Source organism: Engraulis encrasicolus, chromosome 10 (genome assembly GCF_034702125.1).
Source record: "Engraulis encrasicolus isolate BLACKSEA-1 chromosome 10, IST_EnEncr_1.0, whole genome shotgun sequence".
In the NCBI taxonomy this organism is placed as follows: domain Eukaryota; kingdom Metazoa; phylum Chordata; class Actinopteri; order Clupeiformes; family Engraulidae; genus Engraulis; species Engraulis encrasicolus.
In genome coordinates, this window is record NC_085866.1 from 37,814,319 (window position 1) to 37,826,812 (window position 12,494).

A 12,494-nucleotide genomic window follows, 5' to 3' on the forward strand; every position below is an offset into this window, starting at 1 on the left:
AGGAGAAGTGCACAAACTCCGGGTGGAGATCTGGTCTGGGTACGCACACATCCGCTTTCCAAAAGCATATGAGAACTTCTCATCTAAGCTCGCGCCTAAGTGGTCGGGGCCAGCAACTGTGATGAGAAAACTAGGCCCTATCAACTACCTTGTACAGTGGAATGGCCATGACAAAAAAAGTAGACACAGTAAATGTGGGTAATCTGAAGCCCTACTTTGGGGTTCAGCCTCCCATACCTCCGGGCGGGGGGGGGGGGGGGGGGGGGATCTGTGACACCGTCACATTAATTGCATGTGTTGATTAAAATTGTCTTTATTATTACTAAACTATTGCAAGCCCTTGTAAAGTTCATGAGGTATAGGGTGTAATGTTCATTCCTTTTGTAATTTGTTTATGTAATATTATGCTCTGTACGTTTTGGGGGTAGGATATGGCTATGTCTGAAAAGGACTCAATCTCCCAAGCTGCCGAGCGTTGCAAGTCTATTTAGCTGCGCAAGCGGGTTGGCTCGGGGGGATCACCTGAGAGCTAGTCGAGCGAGTGTGATGGCTGGGCGAGGCGCGCCAGCGGTTTGAATCTCTGCAGCCTCCTTCATGGAATAATCGTGGAGGAAAGTGTAATGTTCTAAATGCCGGTTTCGATGGGGGAAGTTAAGCGCCAGAGAAATCGCCTACCATCGCACTGCCTCGGAATTCCTTACCTGCATCGCAAACGCGATGTATGAGGAGGAAGTGACTATTGTCTCAGGGCCCTGAACTTCAGACACCGGTGAGCTCAAATCTTTTTTTTCTTTTTTTGCGATCGCTTTGTTTTTGTTCCTTTTTGGTGTGGATTACCTTTTTTGCGCTTCGTCTACCTGTGGAATACTTCGTGCTGCCCGCTTGGAAAATGATTAGTGGAGTGCCATGGAACATGACTTGACGTGGAGCTCGTAGAGAGAGTAATCGGCGCCGTCCGATTGGAACTTTGTGTTGGACTTTTCCTGGACACTTGTTTAGTTGGGTGGACTGTTGGGAACGGGGGGGGGGAAATTGCGAGGTGGGAATTGTAAATAATACAGCGCGCAGCGCATCTAAGGTGAGATATGGTGTGTGGTCTCCTCTTTTAAACATTAACCTACTCGTGACTGGATGTAATTTGCGGCAATAACTTTCATCTTAGAAGAATCCCTTGGTATAATTTATATTTTGTGGTAACGCAGACACTTAATTTAATACTTTATAGGTCTGGTTGTTACAACTCCACACACACACACCCACACCCACACCCACACCCACACACACACACACACACACACACATACACATAGCCCACACACACACCAAAAATAAAGTTTACATAGTCCAGGAGTATCAGTAGTCAGGGGGGTTACACACATCGCAAACTGAGTATCTACCCACACACACACACACACACACACACACACACACACACACACACACACACACACACACACACACACACACACACACACACACACACACACACACACACACACACACACTCAGCTGTGCATTCCGCTGAAAAGGAGTCGAAGGGTAGAGAGTCCAGGTAAAAAGAGTATGCAGGAGTGGGATCTGTTTATGCAGTCCAGTCCCCTATGATGATCTCTCTTTGTGTGTCCTTCTGAGCAATGTTGAAAAGCTGAATGGCCCTGGGTACAAAGGACTGGATATGGTGTGACAAAATATCATAAGGTGTGATGGTTTTCTTGTCACACCATATTACAATTTTGTCACACCATATGAGATGAGCTTCATTTTAATACATAAATACCACATATATTTCATTTTTCATGGCTAATATTCAGATTTGTTTGATATATTGGTACTTTAAAACATGTTAGTGGTGTATGTGTATTATTCAGACACCAATATATCCACAATATCCATACATGAATATGAATTCATGATAACATGCTTCTTTTCATAATTTAAATGCTTCACCTTTCTTTTATGTGTTTATTTATTTACTTTTCAACTTTATTAAGATTGTAGCAGGTGGATAGAGGTGGCAAGTAAAGAAAGAACAGGGAGAAATACAGGGAGAAATTGATCCTGTAAAGAGAGAGGAGGTCTTGAGGAAAATAAGAGAGAAGTAGATGCAAATATTTAAATTATTTATAGTAATACATGCCTTAATATTTGTATAATGTACATTTATAATTAGCACAAGAATGTTTTTGAGTGGCCACAAAGACGAGACTGCGTATGTTACAGCCGGGATTAAATTGTCTGCAGTTTCAAACAATCCGAGCAGTGCAAACAATGGCTTAATCACGAATCAACCTGTTTGGTTATTTAATAAATGCAGTTTAAGCATATTTTTGGACTTTGGAGTAATTCATCATATGGCGTGACGCCATGTCATTCGGTGTGACACTCATAATTAAGAAAATAAATAGGATATTTTGGTTATGAATCGTAAAAAAATAGGTGTGATGGGTGGATACAAGTGCCATCTAATATTGCAGGTATTTTGGTATATTGCAACAAAGTACTTTCAGTTTAAATTGAAGTAGGCCCCTATATTGAAAGATATTGAGAAAATGTGTGACAGCGAGTGTTGACAAAGCAAAATAATATAAAATGTAACATATTTCCACCTTACAATGCTATATATACAGTATATAAAGTAATAATAAAGAATCAGGATAAATAAACTTACATTATCACATGATGCCCCTTTTTAATTGAATACACAATAATGTTCATGTCACACCATATGATGTTTTTTGTCACTAATGCAATAAAATAGTGAAAAAATATAGATTTCAGTAAAAAACTCATAAAGAGTATATTCTTACATTAAAGAGTTGGTAGAATACGACCTAATTCATTCCATGACATGTGGGTGTGCTATCTGCACCTTGTATGTTCGCTGCTATTTCACAGCCTGCCACAAGGTACCCTGGTGCCCCGGTGAGCACTGAGCACCAGCGAATATTCCACACGGGTTTGCCTGTTCTCAGTAAATTAAGGAACAGGGAGGGACTCTCTCGTTTGCCTTAGATAGTGCTGTGGGTTTAGCTGGACAGTTGCCCAAATATGGAGTTTGTGACTGTGTTAGTTCACAATGCTGGGTAAATTCATGACACCCCCTTTGCTACATTTAAAGTTAACCCCAAGTTGTTCACGAGATGGACTGAGACCAGACAGCCCGACAGCATGATGCCCGTGGACAGATTCACAACGGTGAATCATTTTCAATGAGGAATGCGGGGAAGGAAATGCTGCTTCAGCCGACAGCGCCAAGACCGCAGTGGCCCATGGAGGATGCCTAGGCCTATATCCTCGCAGACAAAAAAAATTGGCATAACAGTTCTGTTGTTGTTTAAGTTATGGTCAAAATCATTAGGCTAGGCTACATTCCGAATCTGTTCACTAATTAGGCTACAGTTCTAATTAGGCTACAGTTCTTCCAGCGTGATCACAAAGCTTTCTCAAACCGGGTTGATGTTTAGGGCCTACCTGTTACGCACATAGATAGCCTATATGGGACTATGCTGTTAAAAGCCTAATCATGCATAAATGGCACCACATCATGACACATATCCTATGTGTCTAAAAACAGACTGAACTTCATTGGCGGAGGTCTGCACACACTGGGTGCATTTCTAGTTAAACATAGGCCTACCACAGGACTGAGGACATCATCAAGAATGTTTGTGGCGCCCACTTCATATCTGAAGTTATCATGAACATCCATTTTCTTATCTCGGAAAAAACACCTGGCTAGTTTCTTTACAACTGTGCGGTAAATGGTCGATTCTGCTCCAACAATGCGCACGCATCTGGATTACCTCACATATACAAACAGTGAAGGGGTCTATAGAAGCACAGTGGCATGAATGAATGAATGAATGAATTAATTAATTAATTAATTAATGATTTATTCCTTCACACATTTGACGTTCAATTTCGTGTCATGAATTAAGTTCAGCATTTTTTTTTATTTAACCAGGAAGTGTTCCAATTAAGTTAAAATAACTTCTGCCATGGAGTCCCGGCCAAGAAGGCGGCTTAAAAAGTCACAACAGTAAAAACTAGATTGCATTTCCTCACAGAAAATGCTGGAGTATGCTTGCCTCTATGCATTCGTTGCCCCTCATGCATACACTGCCCTTCATGCATGTCTTGCCTTCCATGCATGCTCAGCGCGCACACACACACACACACACACACACACACACACACACACACACACACACACACACACACACACACACACACACACACACACACACACGCCCTGTAGGCTATACCTGCTCCTCCCACTCCTCATTGAACAGGAGCTGCAGAGGGGTGTGTGTGTGTGTGTTTGTGTGTGTGCGCGCGAGCAAAGGGAAGCCGACAGGGGAGTGGCAAAGGGCTGGGCATATTTGGATCCGCATAACATTGTATTTTGGGTGTGGGGTCCCGGGCCTAGCCAAACCTGCCAGCGGCCCTGTGTGTGTGTGTGTGTGTGTGTGTGTGTGTGTGTGTGTGTGTGTGTGTGTGTGTGTGTGTGTGTGTGTGTGTGTGTGTGTGTGTGTGTGTTGGAGGTGTGTCCACAGTAGCCTCGCGTCATTAGAACCAGCTGGACAGGTAGCATACCAGGAAAGGCCCTCATATCACACATTCGCTCGCTTGCTCACTCTCCATCTCTGACTTTCCCATGCACACCCCTCTCCTTCTCTCACTCTGTCCATTCTCTTGTCATACTCAGGACCCTCATCCTCTCTTCACTGTTGCCGTTGTCCAGCTCACACAAATGAAATGACCAAGCGGAATAAAGCACTTTAAAAGAAGGTAAGCAAACATTCGTCTCAGAGAACCTTGTGTGAGACAGACCTGATTTTCTGCTGAACTAGTTGGGCCAGTTTTTTCACTCTTTTGTGTTTTGGTTCATTGGGGCTGTTCCTAACCGTGTGGCCCGGGAACTGTGTGTACACGAGACTGTCTCCTGGACACAACATTTCTGCGTTGTCTGAGAACCGTAGAGCGCAAAGTTCTGGAAATATTTTTATGTAGTTGCATGGATGATATCATGAGGCAAATCCTGAGAGAAAATCTCTACAATTAACTCAGTTAACTCTTCCTGGTTTATGAGGTATTGATATGGCTTTATTGGTATTTTAATGTCGTTAACTGTTATACTGTTAACTGTCAACTAAGATATACTATAGTCTAACACAAAACAATAATTGTTTCACAAGAAATACTGTAAGTCAGGGCATGGGATGCTAGTTCATTCGGATATATTGGTTAAAATGATTTGATTCACACTGAATGGTGCCCGTATACCTAGCTCAATTCACTTTTTCATGATTGAAATGTTATTTTCTAAGATTGAAAAAGTTTTCTCTGTTGCTTGTTACGGTAAAAAGGTAGACATAGGCCTACAACGCAGCGACATGTGGACCATGCCTAATGGTGTGGTGACAGGGAGACTGAAGAAAAGGAGCCTCAGGGATAACTTTAAGGATTATGTTGCTCAACACATGCAAAGTATTCATGTCCCATTGGGGAATGTGCATTGTTTTGTGTGTGTGTGTGTGTGTGTGTGTGTGTGTGTGTGTGTGTGTGTGTGTGTGTGTGTGTGTGTGTGTGTGTGTGTGTGTGTCTGTGTGTCTGTGTGTGTCTGTGTCTGTGTGTGTGTGTGTGTGTGTGTGTGTCTCCTCACGCTTGTCTCTACATGTTTGTAAAGGCCATTCCATGGGACCCTGAGAACTAGCACAGCAGCGTCTCCTCTGGGACCCCCTAATGGAGTGAATCCCAATGAGTCCAGTGCCACTCTCACCTCACACCAATCATCAGCCACCACAGTCACACTGCAAACATGATGTAAGTGAGGCCAACTCCGGCGCTCTCCCTATATAATATATCACAGTAGTAAAAAAGCTTTATGGCTAAATAGCTATGACAACACAATGTTTAGAAAGGTCTGGAAAATATTAGTTTAATAAAAAAGATCCTATATGTCAAGCCAACATTCTTGTATTTTAAATGTATATACCTGACTTGCGTAATCACACTGCTGCTTAATTCCCAGACATATGAAGAATTCTTCACAGTGCTTAACTATTGTCCCTCATGGATTTCCAGGATAAGGACATTACCCAAAGCCCAGATCCTAAAAGATTTCCAGAGGCATTGTCAGCTCCTGGCAAAAAACAACAATGAGGGCTATAAGCAGGAATTCGAGGTACCAATCTTAACTTAACTTAACACAACTTAAAACACATTGATTGTACCATCTTTCATGGGTCATTTCTAGTCAAAAGAGTGAAGGATATGTCCACTATTTAGAACATTTAGCCTCTTTTTTTGAGTTGTCTGCAGTCGTCCTCACTTTTTTCTCACCGTTACATTGCATTGCAGACCATTCAGAAGAGGGACTACATGTGCTAGTGGACATACCCTAGTCTACCCTTAGTTGCTATCAGCAGTGCTTTTCCATAAGGAGTTATACACTGTAAAAAATGCCTGTTGAAATTACGGCAAAAAACTGTCAAATTGCAACAGTCAGGGACCGTAAAATCTAAAACAGTTTATCTCTGTACTAAATATGGCAAGCCACTATTTAGTCAAAAAGCGCTACATAACTTTATTTTTGACAGGTGTCATATGTAGAAAATACTGGACTGTTCTCTGTAAACGAAGATATTGGAAAATACCGTTAAGTGAGATGAAGTAGTCAAGAAACGGTACATAACTTTATTTTTCACTGGTGTCAATATGTACAAAATACTGAACTGTTCACTGAAAAGAAAATATTGGAAAATACCGTTAAGTGAAGATGAAGTAGTCAAGAAACGGTACATGACTTTATTTTTCACTGGTGTACACATATGTACACAGCAAATTTGCCAGAATTCGATTGATCAGAGTTAGACTGGTGTTAAACTGAACTTCCCATTGCTCTTTGATGTAAAAGTGCCCTTCAGCAGAGGTGTCTTTTAGTGTTTAAAAAGTGAGCTTAGGAGGCCTAACAGCAATTTGCTGACATAGGGTAATTAATTAATAATTAAATAATTTAATAATAAGCCTACTATTAATTTAATAATTAATACTACTACTAATAATGATAATTTGCATAAATAATACTACAACCATGTATAATGAGGCCAACACTATCTGATGTAATCCCCCCCCCCCCCCCCCCCCCCCCCCCCCCCCCCCCCCCAAAAAAAAAAGAAAGGCCCTGAAAGTAGGGGGGGGTTTGGCGCTTCATGCGGCTTTCCTCCTGACTTTTTTCCCCTAATGTGGCTCTTGAGGAAAAATAGTGAGTATCACTGGGCTAGTATAATCTGAAAAAGTCTACCTGGGGACAGTAATCCCTTGAACTCTTAGAAGTAGCCCAGTCTATTGAAACTGTCATTCTACCTACCATCCGAATCATTCTATCAATCAATTCTTGACCTCACCTGAGTGCTAAGGGCTGTCATGCAATGATTAACTTACTGCTGCACCTGCCAAATGCTTCATCACTCGGGTCACATGGTTCAGTTGAACATGTATTTAAACAGGGGACTGTTGCATTGTACTGCTCACTGGTTGCTAGCTAGCTAGCTGGCCGGCTGGCCGTAAGGCCGGCTGGCCGGCTGGCCGGCTGGCCGGCGCGGCTAGCAGGTCACGTTGTAAGGGTGGCTGCATGGTGGCTTGCTAACTAGCTTGTTTGTTAGCTTGCTTGCCCCGCTAGCTTTGGCCTTTATTTTCCTTAAGGTTATTTTCAGGCCTTTTTTAAATAAGAATGGATTTGCATACCCTTCATTGATGATACTAGACTGGTCCACCTGCCTGCACTAGACAATCTGGCAATTGGACATTTATTTAGGTATCTAATTAAGTTGATGTTTATTGGACTCCAATGAGTAGAATCAGTCTAATCAGTTGTCTGTGATTGCAACTCTATAATTGGACTCACCTGAGTATAATCAGTCCAATCAGTTGTCTGATTGTAACTCTATAATTGAACTCACCTGAATATAATCTGTCCAATCTGTTTTGGCAACCACTGCTGCCATAATTTTACCGTAAAATGTAAAAAAAATAATACCGTTATTTATTTAACAGTAGGCTTTGGCAACCACTGCTGCCATAATCTTACCGTAAAATGTAAAAAGGAAATATACCGTTATTTGTTTAAAGGTAGACTTTGGCAACCACTGCTGCCAGCAATTTTCCGTAAAAACAACAGTTCTTTTTTTACTGTGTAGTAACTATCAGATCTAACTTTTTTGACATTGCTGCTGCACAAGTACAAATACCAATTTAGCAAATTATAAGATCATTCTTATATTGTTTTCTCCTCCCCCTTCCTTTTTGCACATGTACTCCGGTAAAAGTCACTGAACGATGTCGGAGCAGAGTTTCCCACCAGGGTAGGAGAACTGGAAGCCAACCAGTGCAAGAACAGATACCAACATGTTCTACCCTGTGAGTGAAACTGTCCACACAATCAGCTCTCTTTTGTAAAGAAACCCTGTGTCTGAGCCATTGTGTGTTTCTTTCATTTCTTCCAAGTGTATGCACCAGGGCTTGACAATGACAACAGCCAACTGGCCAAATGCTGGTAAAACTTGGCTGTGGCTAGGAGTACTTTCAGTGTCATAGCCAATTTGGCTGGCAGCTTATTTCTTGGTATGACATCATAACCTATATTCTATTGGTTGCCCCTTGTGTATCAATTGTTTGTATTTAAGTTCAAGAAAAATCTCAGTAACTCCGCTTCTATTTGCTTGATATACTTCCATGTAGAAAGCTATGCACTCATCTTGCTTTAGCACCTCATCTTCTGAGGTTAGACGTACACTATCATGATAAAGAAAAAAAACAATATCAAATCTGTGGCTAGTGAAATACCTGAATGGCTAGTCAGTGACTCGGGAAAACCACTACAGTGGCCAGTGGGTGAAAAAGTTAATGTCAAGCCCTGGTATGCACATACACTATTATATTACCCACGAGAAGTGATGTATCAAAGAGAAAGGCCAGTGAAATTATGTTCAGTGTCAATAGGGGAATTACTTGAAAAAAATGCAATCTTCTCACTTTGTCCAGTAGGTACAGCGTGTCATAGAAGTGAGTACACCCTCACACAGGTCCGATTCCCGGCCCGGGTCATTTGCCGATCCCTCCCCGTCTCTCTCCCAATTCGCTTTCTGTCCACCTCTCACACTGTCCTATCAAAAATAAAGTGGAAGAAGACAAAAAAAACCCCAAAAAAACGAGCATACGTGGAACAACTGGAATTGTTGTTGAAACAGAATAAAAGGTTACATGACAGAGGAACATGTTTCTTAAAAGATTCGGAATTAAAAGAGGAATAAACCACCCACTTTATTCGGAATTAAGTTTAATTCTGAATAAACTTAAATCCAATTCGGTAAGTGTTTACATGATGTTTTTAAAGTGGAATTAAGTTTTATTCAGAATTAAAGTTAGTTAATTCCGAATTAAAATCGTAATGTACTGTAAACGAAAGGACAAAACGATAGTCTCCCTTTCACTAAACATCGGCCTTCCCATTTTCATCATGTGTGGACTGGTTAGAAGTATCGTGGTCTATGCAGAATAGTATACCTAACCTTGAGGCAATGACTTTTGCCAACCCAATACATTTTCCTAGCCGCTGCTCCATAATATAAGGGATTGTTTCTGGTCAAGACACAGACCAAAGGTTCAACTCCTGTAAAATCACAGAAGTTTGCATGGTAAAATTTAGCTCTTGTTAATGCTGGAATAAACAAAGTAAATGTGCCAGTCACTTTTACAATCAGAATGCCAGCAGTGTTTATCTCATTTTCAGTGCTCTGACTTTGTAATAAAAACATGAAGTGGGTGTTGTGAATACTGATGAGCGTGTCTTTATTATTCTAGATGACCACTGCAGAGTGAAACTCTCCCTGCTGCACTCCCAGTTGCACTCGGACTACATCAATGCCAATTACGTACCAGTGAGTCAGACACACTCACACACACTCACACACACACACACACACACACACACACACACACACACACACACACACACACACACACACACACACACACACACACACACACACCAATCAGAAAACTCACCAAAATAACAATAGCTTCAAAATTGTGTGTGTGTGTGTGTGTGTGTGTGTGTGTGTGTGTGTGTGTGTGTGTGTGTGTGTGTGTGTGTGTGTGTGTGTGTGTGTGTGTGTGTGTGTGATTGTTTAGGGTGGGAGTTCGGAGCGTGACTTCATCTGCACCCAGGGGCCTCTACAGAGCACCATAGCAGACTTCTGGAGGATGGTCTGGGAGCAGAACGTGCACATCATCGTCATGCTGACTTCTCTCAAAGAGAATGGCAAGGTCATTGTTTTCTGCTGTGCAATAAACAAACACACAGAGTGTGTGTGTGTGTGTGTTTGTGTGTGTGTGTGTGTGTGTGTGTGTGTGTGTGTGTCCTCACGTGTGTGCGTGCGCGCACTTCGGTGATGTCCTTCACTGATGGCAAGAGTCAAGATGCCAAGAGTCTTAAGGAACAGGAACAGACGCTTAGTGTGCATTCCAATATGCGACCTTGCGTCCACTTGTGCTTGTGGCATTGTACCAGAAAGTAATACGTCATGATGACATCACTGACAACAGCCTTATATTTCAATATCTCGCAAAAGCTCAATTGTAAAGTCATTTCATTTGCATCTCATTTGCAAATTGGATGGTGAATGAAGAATGGTCCCCCAAAAAATGTTTTGGCTAGGCCAGGGGTGTCAAACTCAAATTGACTGAGGGCCAAAACATCACAATCTATAATGAAGTCGCAGGCCGGGATTTTTTTATTTATTTTTTTAAGACGAAAATTGTGTGTGCATGCACTTCATACTCATAGTTTCACACACTCTTTCACATCATACTGTATATTATAGTTCAGATGTGTCTGCACATCCTGTGACACACCAAATGTCATGTTCAAGTCTTGTTACGCTATACTGATGTACGGTATAAGGGCCAAGTGTAATACACATTTGAAATGATCTTGCGGGCCGAACAAAATGGCTCCGCGGGCCAGATTTGGCCCCCGGGCCTGAGTTTGACACGCCTGGGCTAGGCTGACGGCGTTTTCTCCACGGCATCAGCAAAACATGAGGCCACAAGCACAAAAGTGGAGGACGCAAGGTTGCATATTGGAATGCACTTTTAGTTACCTTTTCTGCTACATTTTGGTAATAAGAAACTTACATGGTAATAGGAAACTTACTTACATCTGCAGGACAGGCCTAAAGAGGTATCTGAAGACTAAACTCTTCTGACTGCTCTTCCGGCAGGTTCTGTGTGACCAATACTGGCCCCCCGAGAGAGGGACAGGTTGCTACGGCGACATCCAGGTGACAACGGTGTCACGGAAACGTGGGCTGGACTCTTACATCACGTCCATCCACCTGCGGCAGGTGAGTCAGAAAGAGGAAGTCATCACAGAATCATAACTGTATTTGTATATCACAATTATAAATACAGTAGCCTCTTCGTGCAGATGAGCCTGTTGGTGGGCCGGTTCACGCTTTGCCAAAAAACCTTGACTACACCATAACAAACTTAGCCCTTTACCCACTAGCCCGGTTAGAACGGAACTTCATCCCACCAAGGCGTGGTTTAACTTTGCATTTACCCCACCCATCTTCAGTTCTTAACAGGAGCGATTGCTATGAAATTACAGAGAGCCTTAAGTAACACTCAACAGAAACACACCATTTTTTTCTCTTTTCTTTTTTCAATTTCCTCACAAATGTGTTGGGCTGACACCCTTCCCCTGCGTGTGATGATGATTTGAGATTTGAGAGATTGCTGTGTCGATGTGTGTGTCTGTGTATGTGTTTCTGTGCATGAGTGTTTATTTCTGCATGCAAAGTGAACACTAGGTCAAGTACATGAGTGGGAGGAATATAGGCTGTCAGATATCTAAACACAGTGTTTTTCATATACTTGACTGTGTCACTGAGATAACAATGGTGTGTGTCTTTGTGTGTGTGCGTGTGCGTGTGCGTGTGCGTGTGCGTGTGTGAGAGAGAGACAGAGAGACAGAGAGACAGAGAGACAGATTTACGGGGGCATTTGATAGATGAAATACATAATATTTATCAGCTAAAATACAAAATGTTTTCCTGTACCGACTGTTACACTGAGATAAAATCAATGTGTGTGTGTGTGTGTGTGTGTGAGAGAGAGAGAGAGAGAGAGAGAGAGAGAGAGAGAGAGAGAGAGAGAGAGAGATTGAAGTGGCCACTTGATAGATCAAGTACATATATGAATGGGCAGAATACTATACTCATCAGCTGAAATACCAAACGTTTTTTTCCTGTGTATGTGTGTGCATGCATGCCTATGTGTGTGTTTTCCAGAATGGTCACCCAATGGAGCGCAGGATCACTCACTACCTGTACTCTAGTTGGCCAGACAACTCTGTGCCACGTGACCTCGCCTCCCTGTGCGCCTTCACTGAGACAGTGAGGCTACACCTGGACAACATGCCTCACACA

General features: G+C 42.2%; 1 protein-coding gene across 3 annotated transcripts in view; it reads left to right on the plus strand.

Moving 5' to 3' along the window:
• Window positions 1–4,549: 4,549 nt before the first annotated feature.
• LOC134457052 (receptor-type tyrosine-protein phosphatase V-like) overlaps window positions 4,550–12,494 on the plus strand; it is a 10,340-nt gene continuing 2,395 nt past the window's right edge. The window contains exons 1-8 of one of the 3 annotated variants that reach the window (XM_063208813.1): window positions 4,550–5,092; window positions 5,690–5,826; window positions 6,035–6,187; window positions 8,331–8,421; window positions 9,865–9,941; window positions 10,195–10,329; window positions 11,286–11,408; window positions 12,357–12,494. The exon at window positions 12,357–12,494 is cut by the window's right edge and continues 23 nt beyond it. In XM_063208813.1, the coding sequence (XP_063064883.1) occupies window positions 5,761–5,826; window positions 6,035–6,187; window positions 8,331–8,421; window positions 9,865–9,941; window positions 10,195–10,329; window positions 11,286–11,408; window positions 12,357–12,494 (783 nt within the window). In that variant the 5' untranslated portion in view covers window positions 4,550–5,092; window positions 5,690–5,760. Of the gene's footprint in view, window positions 5,093–5,689; window positions 5,827–6,034; window positions 6,188–8,330; window positions 8,422–9,864; window positions 9,942–10,194; window positions 10,330–11,285; window positions 11,409–12,356 lie in introns of those variants that run through there. The other 2 variants (XM_063208812.1, XM_063208814.1) reach the window with 2 other exon arrangements.